This window comes from Phoenix dactylifera, unplaced genomic scaffold, assembly GCF_009389715.1.
Source record: "Phoenix dactylifera cultivar Barhee BC4 unplaced genomic scaffold, palm_55x_up_171113_PBpolish2nd_filt_p 000298F, whole genome shotgun sequence".
Lineage (NCBI taxonomy): Eukaryota > Viridiplantae > Streptophyta > Magnoliopsida > Arecales > Arecaceae > Phoenix > Phoenix dactylifera.
Window position 1 is genome coordinate 78,489 of NW_024067775.1, and position 14,687 is coordinate 93,175.

Sequence of the window (14,687 nt, forward strand, 5' to 3'; positions counted from 1 at the left end):
GGGCTTACAAGTCCGGGAGATGTGCACTCATTTACAGTGATCAACAGGGACACGCTTGTTTTTGTAATGAATAGCTGTATCTACAGCTACGATATCCAAAAACGAGCGTTGAAGGAGTTGCAAAAAGGCTACCGATTAGGTTATCCGGTTTTGATTCCCTATGCAAACTCCCTACAGCCCTGCTGAAGATGCGAAGCTCGGCAGCTGAAAATTTTAGCGCACATTGGCGATGTTTTGAAGGAGAAATGAAAATAGTATCTCGGTCAAACACAAGCCTCGACTGAAACTACAAGAGTAGTAGTGTTCTCTTACAATCCTTCACGGTACGAGATGTTTGTGTAATTTTTTTTCTTTCTTCGGGGCTTAAGGTGTAGTCTCTTCCTTTATTAATTTGTTCTGCGTTTTGACCTAGTATTAGAATATTATGTTATTATATCGACATATGATCATGAGATTAGAGCTTGAAAGTTTGTCTTCTGTCGAACTTTTGGATGGCTGCTTGTTTTTTGAAAAATTACAAAGAAAAGATTCCTCGAAGATGGCCTTCTTATGGAAGCGATGTATTTTCATATGCTTTAGGACATTTTTGCCTCTATGGCCTCATACACGGGTGGGTAAGAGCGGCAAACATGTTAGATCTGGTCATACACGGATCAGATATGGACCGGACTAGAAAATCTTAAAGCTTAGTTTGGCCTGTTTATTAAACAGATTAGGATTTAACATCTAAACCTGTTAGGATTTATAAGTAGGTAACCTGACCCAATGTCCTGTTTAATAGACATGTTATATCGGATCAAGTCCACCAGCAAACCTGTTTACTTGTTAAATACATGTATATGTTGCTTGACCTACTAGTAAAAATGGTTAACTCTCTCCTTAACTAGGTTATTTGTGGCAATGGAACATTTTTCTGCTACAAATATTCAGTTGGAGGGTGATTCATCTACAATTATCGATTGGCTTGTTGCTGCCGAAGTCTATACGAGCACAAATTTGCCCACACGAGGAACGAATAAGAGGTCATCAAAGTTTCCCAACGGGGGAACTCTTTGATGCTTAAGTTAGCAATAAGAGATTTTGTTGAACAAAGGAGAATAAGATTTCAGTAATGAATCTGAAAAAAAAAAGTCTTGCACACCTGGTATGTCAAACATCCTTTTATAAAAACAGAGTTCATATCCCATCGGTACTGAACTTCAGAGTCCTAAATCAAGTGAAAAACAACCTTTTGGCCGTGTTTATTTAGCTTAGCGCATGAAGACTTGTCCAACTAAAAAAAAATTTCTTTCCCCTTAGTAGCATGTATCAGCTTTGTGCTGGAGGTCGGATTTGGGCCACATCAGTAGTGAAGCTTGTCTTCATCCTTGCTCTCCAATATTTTGCACCTGAAGCAGCAGGCCATACATTGGAATGCTCTCATATTTTTCCTGAAGGAAATCAGGTTACCGATGCATATCTTGGTTGCAGTCTTAGCATCCTCTATTTTGGGATAGCAATTTCCCACTAGGTCAGTTGTAGCTGATATTAGGGCTGTCAACGGGCCGAGCTGCTCGGGCTCGGCTCGGGCCCGGCTCGGTAAAAGCCCGGCTCGGGCTCGGCTCGTTAGTCAAACGAGCCCGAGCTCGAGCCCAAAATGAGGCCCGTTTAAATTCGAGCCCGAGCCCGAGCAGCTTACGAGCCCAAACGAGCCCAACCAATAACCCATTTCCATTTCCCTCCACCTGACCTGACCACCTCCTCTCTTTTTATTTTTTTTTCTTCTCCTTCCTTCTGGGTTTTTCCAGAAGCTTCCCGCCGTCCCGCATAAAAATCCATTCCCTCCCCTGACTCCCCTCTCGCCTTCCTCCTCCGCCGACCGCCGCCGATGCCTCGCTGCCTCCTTCCGCCGCCTGGGAAAGAAGCACGCGAGGCCCCTCCCCCTCTTTCTTCTCCATTTCTCCCCCTTCCTTTTCCTCTCTTTGCCGACTCCTCTAACGGCAAGACTGCGATAGAGGAGGGGATGAGAAGCTCTCCTCCACCGGCGAATCAGGGAAGGAGCCGAGGAGTCCCTCGCACGGGAGGGTCGGGCCACGGCCGGCGGCGCCCGCGGCCAAGCCCGCGGCTTCCTCGGCCGTGCCGGCGGCCGACGCCCGTGCCGGCGGTGCAGGTGCTCGCGGCCGAAGCCGGCGGCCGCCGCACGCGATGAGGTGAGTCCCTTCTTCTCTCCTTTTTTTTTTTCTTTTTTTCTTTCTTTCCTTCCTTCTTTCTTCTCTTCTTCTTCTTCTTCTTCTTCTTTTCTCTCTCTTCTTCGTTCTTCTCTCCGACGACGAACCGTCGGGACTCGAAACCGAGCTCGGCTGCTCGTTCTCTCCGACGGGCGACGGAGATGGGGGCGGGGATGGGGATGGGGATGGCCGGATGGGGATGGGGCGGGCTCGGGCTCGCCGCTCGGGCTCTGGCTCGGGCTCGGGCAAACGAGCTTTACGAGCCCGAGCCCGAGCCGGGCTGTGCCACCCGAGCCCGAGCCCGAGCCCAATACAAGGCTCGGTACCGAGCCCGAGCCAAAAAATTAGTGAAATGAGCCGAGCCGAGCCTGCGGAGGCTCGGGCTCGGCTCGGCTCGTTAACAGCCCTAGCTGATATTTCACCATCTTTCCAGCCAAATTCTGCTTTTGCTTCTTTGAAGTCAGCTCGCGCTTGTTTTTTTTAAAAAAATAAATATATGGATTAGAATTGGCTAGGAAAAGGCAATTTAATGAAGGCCGGACTCACCAAGCCCAAGGTGATGAACAAAAATTATATGGGGCGAGCATCATAGAAGATAATATATAGCGGGGCTTCTTTTTTGACATGTTTCCTCTTACGCCTATCTTAAAACAAAAACTCAAAAGTTAAATAAGGATTAGAGAATTTCTACGCAGGGTCCATTAGTCTCTTAACTTAATATATATATATATATATATATATATATATATATATATATATATATATATATAAAAGAAAAAAAAATTGCGCGCACTAAGAGAGACCATTCTTGAAAAAAGACTATCGGTATCTTTGTCCTCGTCTACAAGAATGTTGGAAAGAGTTAATTATTGAATTTGTTGGAAAGAGTGGTATTTAGTTCCTTGAAATGATCCAATTTGGATTCTATTGGATCATTGCACCTTTGTCCTCGTCTACAAAAATGTTTTCAAATGTATATCATAATGTGCAATATTTGCAATTGCACGTAGAAGGAACCTTAATACCTCTTTGGAACAGTAGTATTGTGAGGAGCCGAGAGAGTGTGTATTTAGTTTCATATCAGTTATTCGCTTGGTAGATCTTGAATAGATCAAGAAATCAAATAATACTTTCCGGCTAGTCATTTTGAGCGAGATTTTAGGTTGTTACAAATGGTATTAGAGCGGATATAACCCATAACCTATATAGATTAGGAGATATTGCAGCATGGATCCATTGGGTTAGATTATGGGCCGATCGTGATGCTTGAGATTATATTTAAATGAATTCGAACCCTTAGCTTGATGAGGACGTCAGGGCTTAAACAGAAGAGTATATGAGGACCCGCGTGGGTGTGTGTTTAGTCTCATATCAATTATTTACTGGGTAGATTTTGAGTACTTATAGAAGATTAAGGAACCCAAATAATACTTTCCGGCTAGCCATTTTTGACGAGATCCTAGGCTGTTACAGGTATTTTCACATAAAATTGACATTTGAGCTTCTTGTGCTTCCCACCATGAATTAGATTCATCACCTTTTTCTTCTTCTTCTTGGGCAGGGTTCTTGGAGGAACTAATATACATGCGGTGACTAGATAAATTTACGGAATTATTTCATAGTAGTTTTATAATAGTGTAATGAAACCAAAAATGAATCATTTTAACAATAAATAAATAAATAAATAAACACAATATGACCTAAATAACCAAACAAAAACAAACAAAATATAACCTATCTTTTCTGAATATGAAAATAAAGTAGGTTTTTGCCATCCATGCAGAATCCACTGATCCAACCTTTTACCTCTACACAGATTCTTCTCCAAGTCCTCTACTTTTGTTCCCTTGTGTGCACGGGGGATGATCTTTAAGAGGAAGATGTATTAAATTAAAAAAAGGGGTTAATCTAACCGGGCTCTTTGGCGCGTGGAGTGCATCCGGCGGACTTGGGAGATGGGGGGGGGGGGGGGGGGGGGGGGTGGGGTGTGACGAGAGGCCATTGCGTTCGACTCGTGACCAAGAAAAAGGGGCAAAACTACAAAACAATGACTGATATTAGAGCTGCTTCTAATATTTATATTTTTATACTATTAACGGCTTAATGCTTTCAGTCTATTTATCCGTCCACGCCTTGATTTTTTAATAGCATGATGGCTAATTTTGGATGTCATGGTGTAAACGAAGCAAGGAGCGGCAATAGTGAAATAGTGGCTATTTGATCGTGAATTTTTTGAATTATCACGGACATCAAAATTTAAAATAATTATGATGAATAACAAAAATATCATAAAACATTATTGTTTTATTATATTGTCATCAATATAATGCAACAAGACTACTAATATGATAGTCATTATTCAAATATTTGTTATATATATATATATATATATATGTTAAATGAAACTACTATAATGATCATAATTCCTATCTAAACTATGAAATTTACTATGGATGTCCACAAATATCTAAAAAAGAGTTTATTGGTGATCTATCATCTAAAAAAGAGTTTATTGCACAAAATACATGAGTAATAAACGGTTGGAAGGATATTTTTTTTAAAAAATAAAAGATTACACATTTTATCACCATACTACCTATCCCATGTGATGCATTAATCATCGACTAGCAAATTGAGCTAGTATCCTATTTTATAATGCCAATCCTCAATCACCCCATCAAATAGGTGAACTAAGCAGTGAGTAGATTGGTGATCGGTAGCAATGATTTTCTAAAATTTTAGAAAAAGAGGAGTTGACTTTCAAATGCAAGAGTATTCATATTGTATAGATAGATATATAATTATTAAGAAATAAAAATAGTGTATTTAAAGTTGTAATATTTTAACTAATTCACCTAGATCAAGGTTTATAAACCCCGGCATGATGGGACTGCTTTAGCCGTCTCGTCCCGTTCTTGTCAGAAAATAGAACTGGGCTAGGGTAAGATTATAAAACCTATTCACATAAGGAAAGAAGAATAAAATAGAGAGAAATAAATAAATAAAAGATTAGAGTGAGATAGAGAGAGAGATGGAGGGTATTTTGCCTATACGCTCAATCTGAATAGTCACCTAGATGGGGTGGGATAGCGACGCATCTCGTTCTATAGAGAAGAGAATACTCCCATGTCACATGATTTATAACCCTATCATCGAAGGGTATTTAACTCCTGTTATTCACACTATCATTGAAGTTCATTGAAGTTTGCTCTTCAAAAAGTTTAGGGGTGAGGATTCTCAAGTGAAATAAGCATGGATTCCCTAGATTTTCCTACCACCTACCATCCCCTCCGATACTCTAGTTTGAATGAAGTTAGAAACATAGTTTAAAGCTATTAATGTAGTAATTAGAGAGGTTTTCCTAGCATTTCTGTGAGGATCCATACGGGTGTGTATTTAGTCCCATATTGGTTATTCGCCGAGGAGATCTTGGATATTTATACAAGTTTAAGAAATTCAAAAATTACTATCTAGCTGGCCATTTTGGATGAGGTTTTGAGTTGTTATAAAAGGTATCAGAGTAAATTTGGCTCATAGCCTATGTGGACTAGAGGATACTGAAGCACGAGTTCATGGAGACTGACAACGAAACAATTGTGGTGCTTGTGATTAAATTTGAATAGATTTGAACCCTTAGCCTGATGAGAACGTCAGAACTTGAACGAGGAGAGTATGTGAGGACCTGTGCGGATGTGTATTTAGTTCCATATCGATTATTTGCTAAGAAAATTTTAGGTACTTATACCAGACTAAGAAACTCATAAATTACTATTCGGCTAGTCATTCTGAATGAGGTTCTAGATTATGACAATTTCTAAATAATTTTTTATTTTTGGCCAGCCATATCCTATATAATAGGTATTCTGCTATATCTGTGCAATGGTCAAAAAGAAGGGGAATCTGTGAAATGGTCAAAAAGAGGGGGAATATAGGAATACCACTGAGGTGAAGAATCGTTGTACACTTGGGTGAAATTGAGCTTAAAGTAACACCAAAAGATAGATCCCAAATTATATCACAAACCTTAACTTATTTAGAGGAATTGTTATCCTAGTCAAGTCAAGGGTGGTAATATCATCCAGCGGTGCGTGGCTGAAGTTCAACGCATTTATCCCGACCGGCGAGCAGCCAATAAAACCATATCTCATCTTCTCACGGTTCCCATCCTCTCTCTCCATCAGCTTCGAGCAAGCGAGGTTTCAGCATCTGGAGAAATGGCAGCTCCGGTGGTGGACGCGGAGTACCTCAAGGAGATCGAGAAGGCCCGCAGGGACCTCCGAGCCCTCATCGCCAGCAAGAACTGCGCTCCCATCATGCTCCGTCTCGCGTGAGTTCCCTCCGCCCCTTCTCCGATCGATCTCTCGTAGCTCAGCTTCTCTCTTTACGGAATTGTTGCATTCAGCGTTCGATTTTCCCTTATTCAATCCTTTCGATCGGTTATACTCTGATTCTTTTCTTAGATTTATCTGATTTTTGCTGCTGAAGTTCTTCTCCTTGTCCTGATCTAGAATTTATGGACTTTTGAGCCGAATTTTCGGTGTTTCTGGTCGCTTGGAACCTGATTTTGTGGGGATTGGGTTCCTGTTACGTGAATTTGCTGTTGATTTTTTAACATCTGTTCAAATGAAATTTTATCGTTTCTTTTTCTGGCTGGATTGATGCATGTCGTGGGCTGGGCGATGCTATAACTTCCAGCATCGATGAAGCTGGAGATATAAACTTGTTTTGTTTGTGGAATCATAGAAAAATCGGAATCTACTTGCAGTCCTTTCTTTCAGGCACAAGAGTAGGCTTGGTGACCGCCCATCCATCACTATTTTCGTTTTCATTGTCTTCTCCTTTTTGAGGAAAAAAAAATCCATAAAGAGCAAATAGTGGAGAATTAAATATCATGGACATTTGCGGCAGAGTTGAGTATGTAATACTTAAAAGAAAGGGAAAAAAATCCGATGTGTTATTGTCAAATTTATAGTAGATTATGTATTTTCGCTCCACCTATTATTACTCATTCTTCTCGTACTTTCCATAGAGCCTCTTCAAATTTTTGTGATTTTTACTGATGTTATCATGAATTTCTTCCTTTTCCTCTGTTGTTTTCTGAGTTTAAGTGTCCATTTCAAGTTCTCTTGTGGTTTCATGATGTGATTTGGATACGTAAGTCTTCTATTTTATGACAATCTGATTCTCGATCAGATTACCTGTGCTAAATATTCTTTGAGGACACCTTCTATGTAAGATTTGCATATAATTACACATTATGCACACCGTGACACTTCGAGTATCTTTCTTTCTTTTCCTTCCAGATGGCATGATGCTGGTACCTATGATGTAAACACAAAAACTGGTGGCCCAAATGGTTCCATTAGGCACGAGGAAGAGTACACTCATGGTTCTAATGCTGGCTTAAAAATAGCTATAGATCTTTGTGGTATGTCCCTTTACATTTCCTGAACACATCTTAAATAAAGAAAAATCTTCAATTCAATAATACTCAATACTTATTGCTTGCAATTCAACTGTTTGATTGTTTATGTAACAATTATTGTCGTTGTAAATGTTTATTGTTGGGCTTCTTTATTAAGTAAGAATGATGAAAAATCATCTCAATTGCTTGCGAAACAAATTGGGTTGGCCAAAGTCAGGCATCAACTTTTATATATGTCTGCAGTTTCTACTAAGAGACCTAGACCATTCATGTAGAGTCCATGTGCTGTTTTAGCCCTCTTCCAGTTCTGTCAATAGTAACCTGAATATTTGCCTGTTCCTTCTTGTTTTTTTTTTGTGTCTCTGCCTCCTTTCATCCATGTATATTTTTTGACTTGATTAACATAAAAAGAACTTTCAATACTAATCAAGATTACCAAAGAGAAAAATTTGGAAAGAAAAAAATAAAGACATATATAAAAAGACATGCATTTTCAGGTCAATTTGCTGCAGGACGTGGTCTTAAAAAGACATGAGCTGTTTAGCACAGAGAGAGAGAGAGATGGGCCACTTGTTTTGCTTTTTTTGGAGTGTTAATGCCTCGGCGATAGGAGTTGAAATTTTTTTTATAGGGAATATGAGGTCAAGTTTTGTTCAAACCTTTTTGGAAAAAATCCTCAATTCTTGTTTGCTAGCAGGTTCTATCTTTCTTTAATTGCCTATAAGTAATATGAGTTTCTATTGGAGGTACCTCCAAGAAATAGGGTATCATCTTGCTGATGCTGCCAGTATTGCTTCAATCAGATCAAGAAGTTGACCTCTTCTTGCTTTTCCTCTTTTTTCTGGGAGTAGGCAGGTATCTTGAAACTGAATGTATTTTCAGGTTGTTTACAGCTACTCAACTGCTAGTATTATGGGTTTATTCACATCTTCACGGACAAGGATGTGTCTTATGTTCGATGAGTCTTCTAGTCATTGTTTATTTAAAGTATATTAAAGGGGAAATTTACATCATTAAATGATTGTTTTGCCTTCTCACATAAAAGGCTGCGTCTTATGGCTGATCGGCATTCCAGTTATTTTTCAGGTAATGAAAAATCAAATATATAATTTTCAAGGGTAGCATTACACCATCAAACAATTACTTGCGAGTATATCACGGAAGTGTTTCTCTTGGCTCATGCTTTGGTGTTCTTTTCTATTAGGGCCTGATGATATCCTCATACGTGAAATCTAAAGTTAATAGTGAAAGATGAAGAAAGGAGGCTGTTGCATGTATTCCATACATTTACTGCAATATTGATGCAGCAATGAAGAAGAAATAATGAAGAATGTTACCTTACAAACAGAATCGGATATTTGGATATGGGTCGGATAGTTGTCTTTTTATATCCATATCCATTTTTCTTTGATGGATATGGATATTAGTCGGATGCTTAAATTTTCATCCATGTGTAGATAGATTTAGATACGAAAACGGATCCGAATGGATATTATCCAGTCCACTTTTACTTCTAAAATAAGATTACCATGTGCATGCAGGTAATGATGCGAGGTGAAAGGTGCTTGCACTTGTGTGTAGGCACAAGGTGGTTACCTGCAGTTTGAATCACATGCATCTTCTCTTTAGTGGATTTCTTATTTAATTCATGCAAGGTCCCCATAGAAGGGGTGTGGTTAACTTTTGAGGTGGTTTTCACCTAATTTCATATAGGTTTAGCACCAGCATGTGTATGCATGTGCATGCATGCACGTGTCACACACACACACACACACACACACAGAGAGGGGGAGATTTGCCTGATTTGTGGGTAAGTTTGGTTGTGTTCAGTAATGAAGGATTCCTAATGAAGATGGAACCCATGGAAGGTGATCTATAGTTTATAAAATGTGTGCAAAACCAAAACATGTATGTCAAGACCTTTAGCCTATTATCAAATTATCTCAAAATTGACATCTCTTATAGAAGTTTATAGTTCTTATTTCTTTTTGATCAGATCCTTCTGCCTATTTTTATTAGTTATAATATATGACAGTTATAATAATTTGTTAAGGCACACATGCTGAATATTCATCGGATGTTATCTAAAGTAGTGTATCTTCTGGTAGCTTAATGGCATTCCTTTTCAATTGGGTAGTGATATTGCCACTGATTTTGTTGTTTCCAAAGCAATCAGCTATTAATTGATTGTTATGTCCTCGACTACACTTTCGATGATGTATTGCACAAGAGGTTATAATAATCAATATATTGTTCATCGCTGTGGGAACAACAAAACCAGGTCTAGCAATATCCCTGTCCTTTTCAATTTTATAGAATATCTAATCACAACAGTTGAATATACGTTTTCACATGCAAACAAAACCTGAATACTGTAGTACTATTACGTTGGGTTCTTTGTCTCTAATTTTATTTTATTTTTTTACTGTTATTAGAGCCGGTGAAGGCGAAACATCCAAAGATTACATATGCAGACCTTTATCAGGTGATTGTACTATAGATCTAGCTTCTTGTATTTCTAGTTTTATGTGAACTTGAAGTTTTGTTGCTTCATATTCAAATTCACCAAGGATATGGGAGTTTCTATTCAATATCATATTATTTCTCGAGTATTAACAACCATCTTAATCAAATTTTAAAGTAGAGGAGATGTATCATATTTTTCATTTTGATGACATATCCATAGGCAAAATATTAAAAAAATACATTGAGCATAAAAAAAAAACATTGAACCACATATTTTAGATATTAGGATGGAGAACTCAACTGCTTTGGTTTCAAATTATCTGACTTTTCTGCAAAATTTCAAGAAATGATCAGACATACAGAGGTTATTATTATATGCTAATTATTATATTCGGATGCGAAAAGAAAAATGTTATTTTATTGATTTGTTTCTTGTCACAATTCTTATGTGCTTATTCGCGATGGAGGTTTGGTCCATCACATCCGCACCTTGCCCCTGCAGTATCCGTCAGAGCTTGACTAGCTGTCCCTCTTGGGCTTACCGCCCATTTAGATCTGTTCGTTCAGCCGAGAAGTTAGACCAACTTTGTAAGAATATCTTCAATCAATATATAAATCGAACGGTTAAAAAAATCAAAAAATCAAAGAAGTTTGAAAAAAATGTAAAATTTTTCAGAATTGGTAAAACTATTTCGATCAAAAGTGTATCACAAGGGAATCCACCGTTCATATTCTATTTCTATAGTATAGAAAAAAATAACAAAAAACAAAAAGGTATGTTGCTGCTCTTTTGAAAGGAGTAAGGATCACCGAAGTAATATCTAAACCCAATGATTTCACAAAGCAAAGATAAAGGATTCCGAAATAAGTAAACCTATTTGAAATTGTCTCAACAATTGAATCAGAATGAGGAATAAAAATAGATTCGTGATGAGACAAACAAAAGAGGTTAGAGACGGCTCAATAAATGTCTAAGGGTTTCCCTTCGAACTCTATCAGAATTATCCAAATTGAGTTATGAGATTTCTTTTTTTTTTCTTGTCTGTAAGGAAGTAGGGGCTGTTTGGATAGTTCTAAATTTACCTATGTAAACTTTTTTATGAAATATAGCTTACCTCCTTTTAAGAGTCATTATTCAAAAAAGAAGGGGTAAGCTGTTTTTCATAAAATTCATTTTTCAAGTCTTGTGACGTGTGAGTTTTCTATAACAGGATTTATGGAAACCAACCAAACATGTGTTTTGATTTTGTTGTTAACCTGTTTTGGAAAAACCAGACAATGAAACAGTGCTTTAGTGAAGATCCACTCAATTTCTGAACTGGAGTATTGCTCTATCAGAAAATAATGGCTTTGTGGTACAATGGGCAACTTTCAGAAATCACATGGGGGGTTTTGTTAGTGTTTTTTTTTTTAAAAAAAAAAATCTAGCCTATGTTGTCAAATTGGGCAAAGGTGGTTGTTACTTGTGCTAATATATTAGATCAGTTTTTGATACCCATTTTTATGTCCACTAATTTACTATTTGCTTTTTAGTGTTTTAGGAATAGAAATTCTTATTTTGCATTACCTGAGAGGATCAAGATTATCTGTTGGAAAAGGTTGTCACAATGATCAGAATAAATGATGAAAAATGATTCAATATACCATTCTCAAAAGGCTGAGGCAACGGCTCTTGTTTATGCTTTGCATTTTTATTTTGTTGTGATATAAATTATTAATGTGAGTCAATTTGTTGTGAATATTTTTGTAATCAGCTTGCTGGAGTGGTTGCAGTTGAAGTTACTGGAGGACCGACGGTTGACTTTGTCCCAGGCAGACGGGTACATGAAATGACCTTTCTTTAGAAATAGCTGGCTACGTATCAAATACATATTGATTAATTGTGTGTTCCTGTGTATCAGGATTCATCAGTTTGCCCAAAAGAAGGACGTCTTCCCAATGCTAAGCAAGGTCACTGCAATCACTTTGAACTGATATTTGTCAATTTCTTTCTTTCCAGTATTCAAACCGGCCTCTAACATTGTGCATAAAGAATGGTTCTTTGAGGAAATATGCATAAAGAATAGTTGACTGAAGAAATGTGCATGAAGAAATGTTCAACTGAATGTCTCGTTGATTACATTTATAGCGTTCTACAGCAGGTTGTTCTGCTGCTTATATTATGCAGGACCAATTCCTGCATGACCCTTTTAGCTATCAGTCCAACCTTCTTTGTGCCTCGAGTTTATGCCTTCTAGGTGTTCTTGTCTTGTTCAGCAGACACAATGATACATCCACATATTGCAAAACTAAATGCAGGAGTTTATGTGCATCAGATCAATGCACTGATTCAAAAAGATTGGTCTAAGCTTGTTGCTAATTTTATGCTTATTTTTGAATATTAGATAGTTTTATGCTTGCATATTCTTGAGGCAATGTTGTCCCTTGTAAGTTTATCTTTTAGTTGGCTAGGTATCAGCCATAACTGTCTGAAGAGTTTGCAAGATTCCTTCAATTTGTCATGATTCTGGTAGCAATAGTAGTTTGTTTCTTTAAGATGCGTTATATTTTATTCTTCATGTTACTTGATCTGCTGACATTAGTATTTATAAAAATTTTGCCTGGCTTTAGGTGCACCACATCTGAGGGAGATCTTTTACCGGATGGGCCTGTCAGACAAGGATATTGTGGCATTATCTGGTGGCCATACTCTGGTACAATTTTGTCATACAACAGCCACACACTTCATGGTTGAATTAAAATACCTCACAATTAATATTTGCTTTTCCTCTTGAAGGGAAGGGCTCATCCCGAGAGGTCAGGATTTGAAGGTGCCTGGACAAATGAACCTCTGAAATTTGACAACTCCTATTTTGTGTAAGACTATCATAATACAAGTTCAGGATTCATTTCCTATTTTGTTTTTGTTCCTCGTTGAGGTGAAAAGGGGGAAACAAACTTTGTTTATATGATGTGTCAGAGAACTGTTGAAGGGGGAAGCAGAGGGACTTCTGAAGCTTCCAACTGACAAGGCTCTGTTGGAGGATCCTGAGTTTAGGCGCTACGTTGAGCTGTATGCTAAGGTAGGTACTATTGGTGGCTTGGTCTTCCATCTGCAAAGCTTCTTTATTGCTCAATGGAAATGCCATTGGTGATCAGATTCTTAATACCTTGCATTTATGATTTGGCAGTGAGCCCTTAAGAGTACTATGGTGATTTCTTTCACATTCGCTACTTGTAACCCCAGAACATGTTTCATGCTGACACCATGATTTTGGCAGGAGGAGGACCTCTTCTTCAAAGACTATGCAGAATCACACAAGAAGCTCTCAGAGCTGGGTTTCACTCCACGTCGCACTGGTTCAGCCACCAAAGCAGATGCAAAGACTAGTGTTGTATTAGCTCAAAGTGCTTTTGGAGTGGCAGTTGCTGCAGGTGTGGTGATCCTGAGTTACCTCTATGAAGTTTCTAGGAGGAAATAAATAGTTAGATCTGGCTTATTTCTAGTCTGGACGCGCAATTAAATACAATCAGATAAAAAGAAAAAAAAGAGAGAGATTGCAACACAAATCATAATGTGCGACCAGCCATGGTCTGCTCTGTTGTAGCTGTATTTTATGGGAATACTCATGAATTATAAACTGGTTGGTTACAACCAAATCAGAGATACAGCTGAGCTGTTCTTTCAGAAAATTTTCAACAATCTCGACATTGCTGACTTTTTTATAGTTAGCGAGACTGGTTATTTTTGGGATCAAAATATAGTGTTGTATGCATGATTAGCTGAGATATCTAGGAACAGAGTCATCTTGCCATGGATGCAGCTATGCCACTTGATAATACAGGAAACTTTGGATTGGTGGATAATTGATGAAAATCTGGTGAAATGAGCTTGGCTGCTGCTCCGACTTTGCAATTGGTTGAGCTGCCGAAAAAAAAATGAACGCTAATTTTGCATGCTAGAAATTGTAGTATTAGCCTGATTTACTTATTCACTGAATTAATGAAACCTTTCAGAGCAACACTTGGGAGCTCTAGTTAGGGGCTTATTTTGAGGACATCTTAGGTCCGCTTAGTATTATTTCTTGAAAGAGCTCTTTTGAATGATTTTGTAGATAAAAATTTTGAAACAGTTTTCTAGATTTTCAAAAAGCTAAAAAAGATTTATGGGGAAAAAGTTTTTTTGGGTTGGAAAGTGTTTTTTTTATTAAAAAAAATTAGACTCATCCAAAGATATCCTAGTTCAACTCTCGACAATGATTTTTTTTTAAAAAAATTAAAGTAATAATATTTTATAATTATAATTTTTGATAGTATAATATAATGTAATATGATAAAATAATAATGTTATATTATTATTATCATCATCATTATTGTTATTATATTATAATAATATTATTATTGTTACATAATATTATGATATTGGAAAAAAGAGAGCAAAATGCCCATTTTTACATAAGTGACTAGTATTATAGCATACTAATATTATAAAAATATTATTATATTTAAAGAAATATAAAAATTTATTATTATTGTATTATTTAGATTAAATATCAAAATAAATAATTTTTAAACTAGAAATATTTTATAATAATAATTTCTGACATTTC

General features: G+C 37.5%; 1 protein-coding gene across 1 annotated transcript; it reads left to right on the forward strand.

The window, feature by feature from the left end:
* The first annotated feature begins 6,334 nt into the window (after window positions 1-6,334).
* LOC103720470 (probable L-ascorbate peroxidase 4, peroxisomal) lies at window positions 6,335-13,805 on the forward strand. Its single transcript, XM_008810184.4, has 9 exons — window positions 6,335-6,534; window positions 7,511-7,635; window positions 10,068-10,117; window positions 11,853-11,918; window positions 12,000-12,048; window positions 12,709-12,791; window positions 12,875-12,954; window positions 13,058-13,160; window positions 13,359-13,805. The coding sequence occupies exons 1-9, from the start codon at window positions 6,422-6,424 to the stop codon at window positions 13,557-13,559; spliced, it is 870 nt and encodes a 289-aa protein (XP_008808406.1). The 5' UTR covers window positions 6,335-6,421; the 3' UTR covers window positions 13,560-13,805.
* The last annotated feature ends 882 nt before the right edge of the window (window positions 13,806-14,687 follow it).

What these genes read in the sequence shown, in the direction of transcription:
- LOC103720470 (XM_008810184.4), top strand. Translation starts at nt 6,422, where the DNA reads ATGGCAGCTCCGGTGGTGGACGCGGAGTACCTCAAGGAGATCGAGAAG. An exon ending in CCCATCATGCTCCGTCTCGC is followed by an intron (nt 6,535 to 7,510) that starts GTGAGTTCCCTC and finishes TTTTCCTTCCAG; the next exon opens with ATGGCATGATGCTGGTACCT. An exon ending in CATATGCAGACCTTTATCAG is followed by an intron (nt 10,118 to 11,852) that starts GTGATTGTACTA and finishes TTTTGTAATCAG; the next exon opens with CTTGCTGGAGTGGTTGCAGT.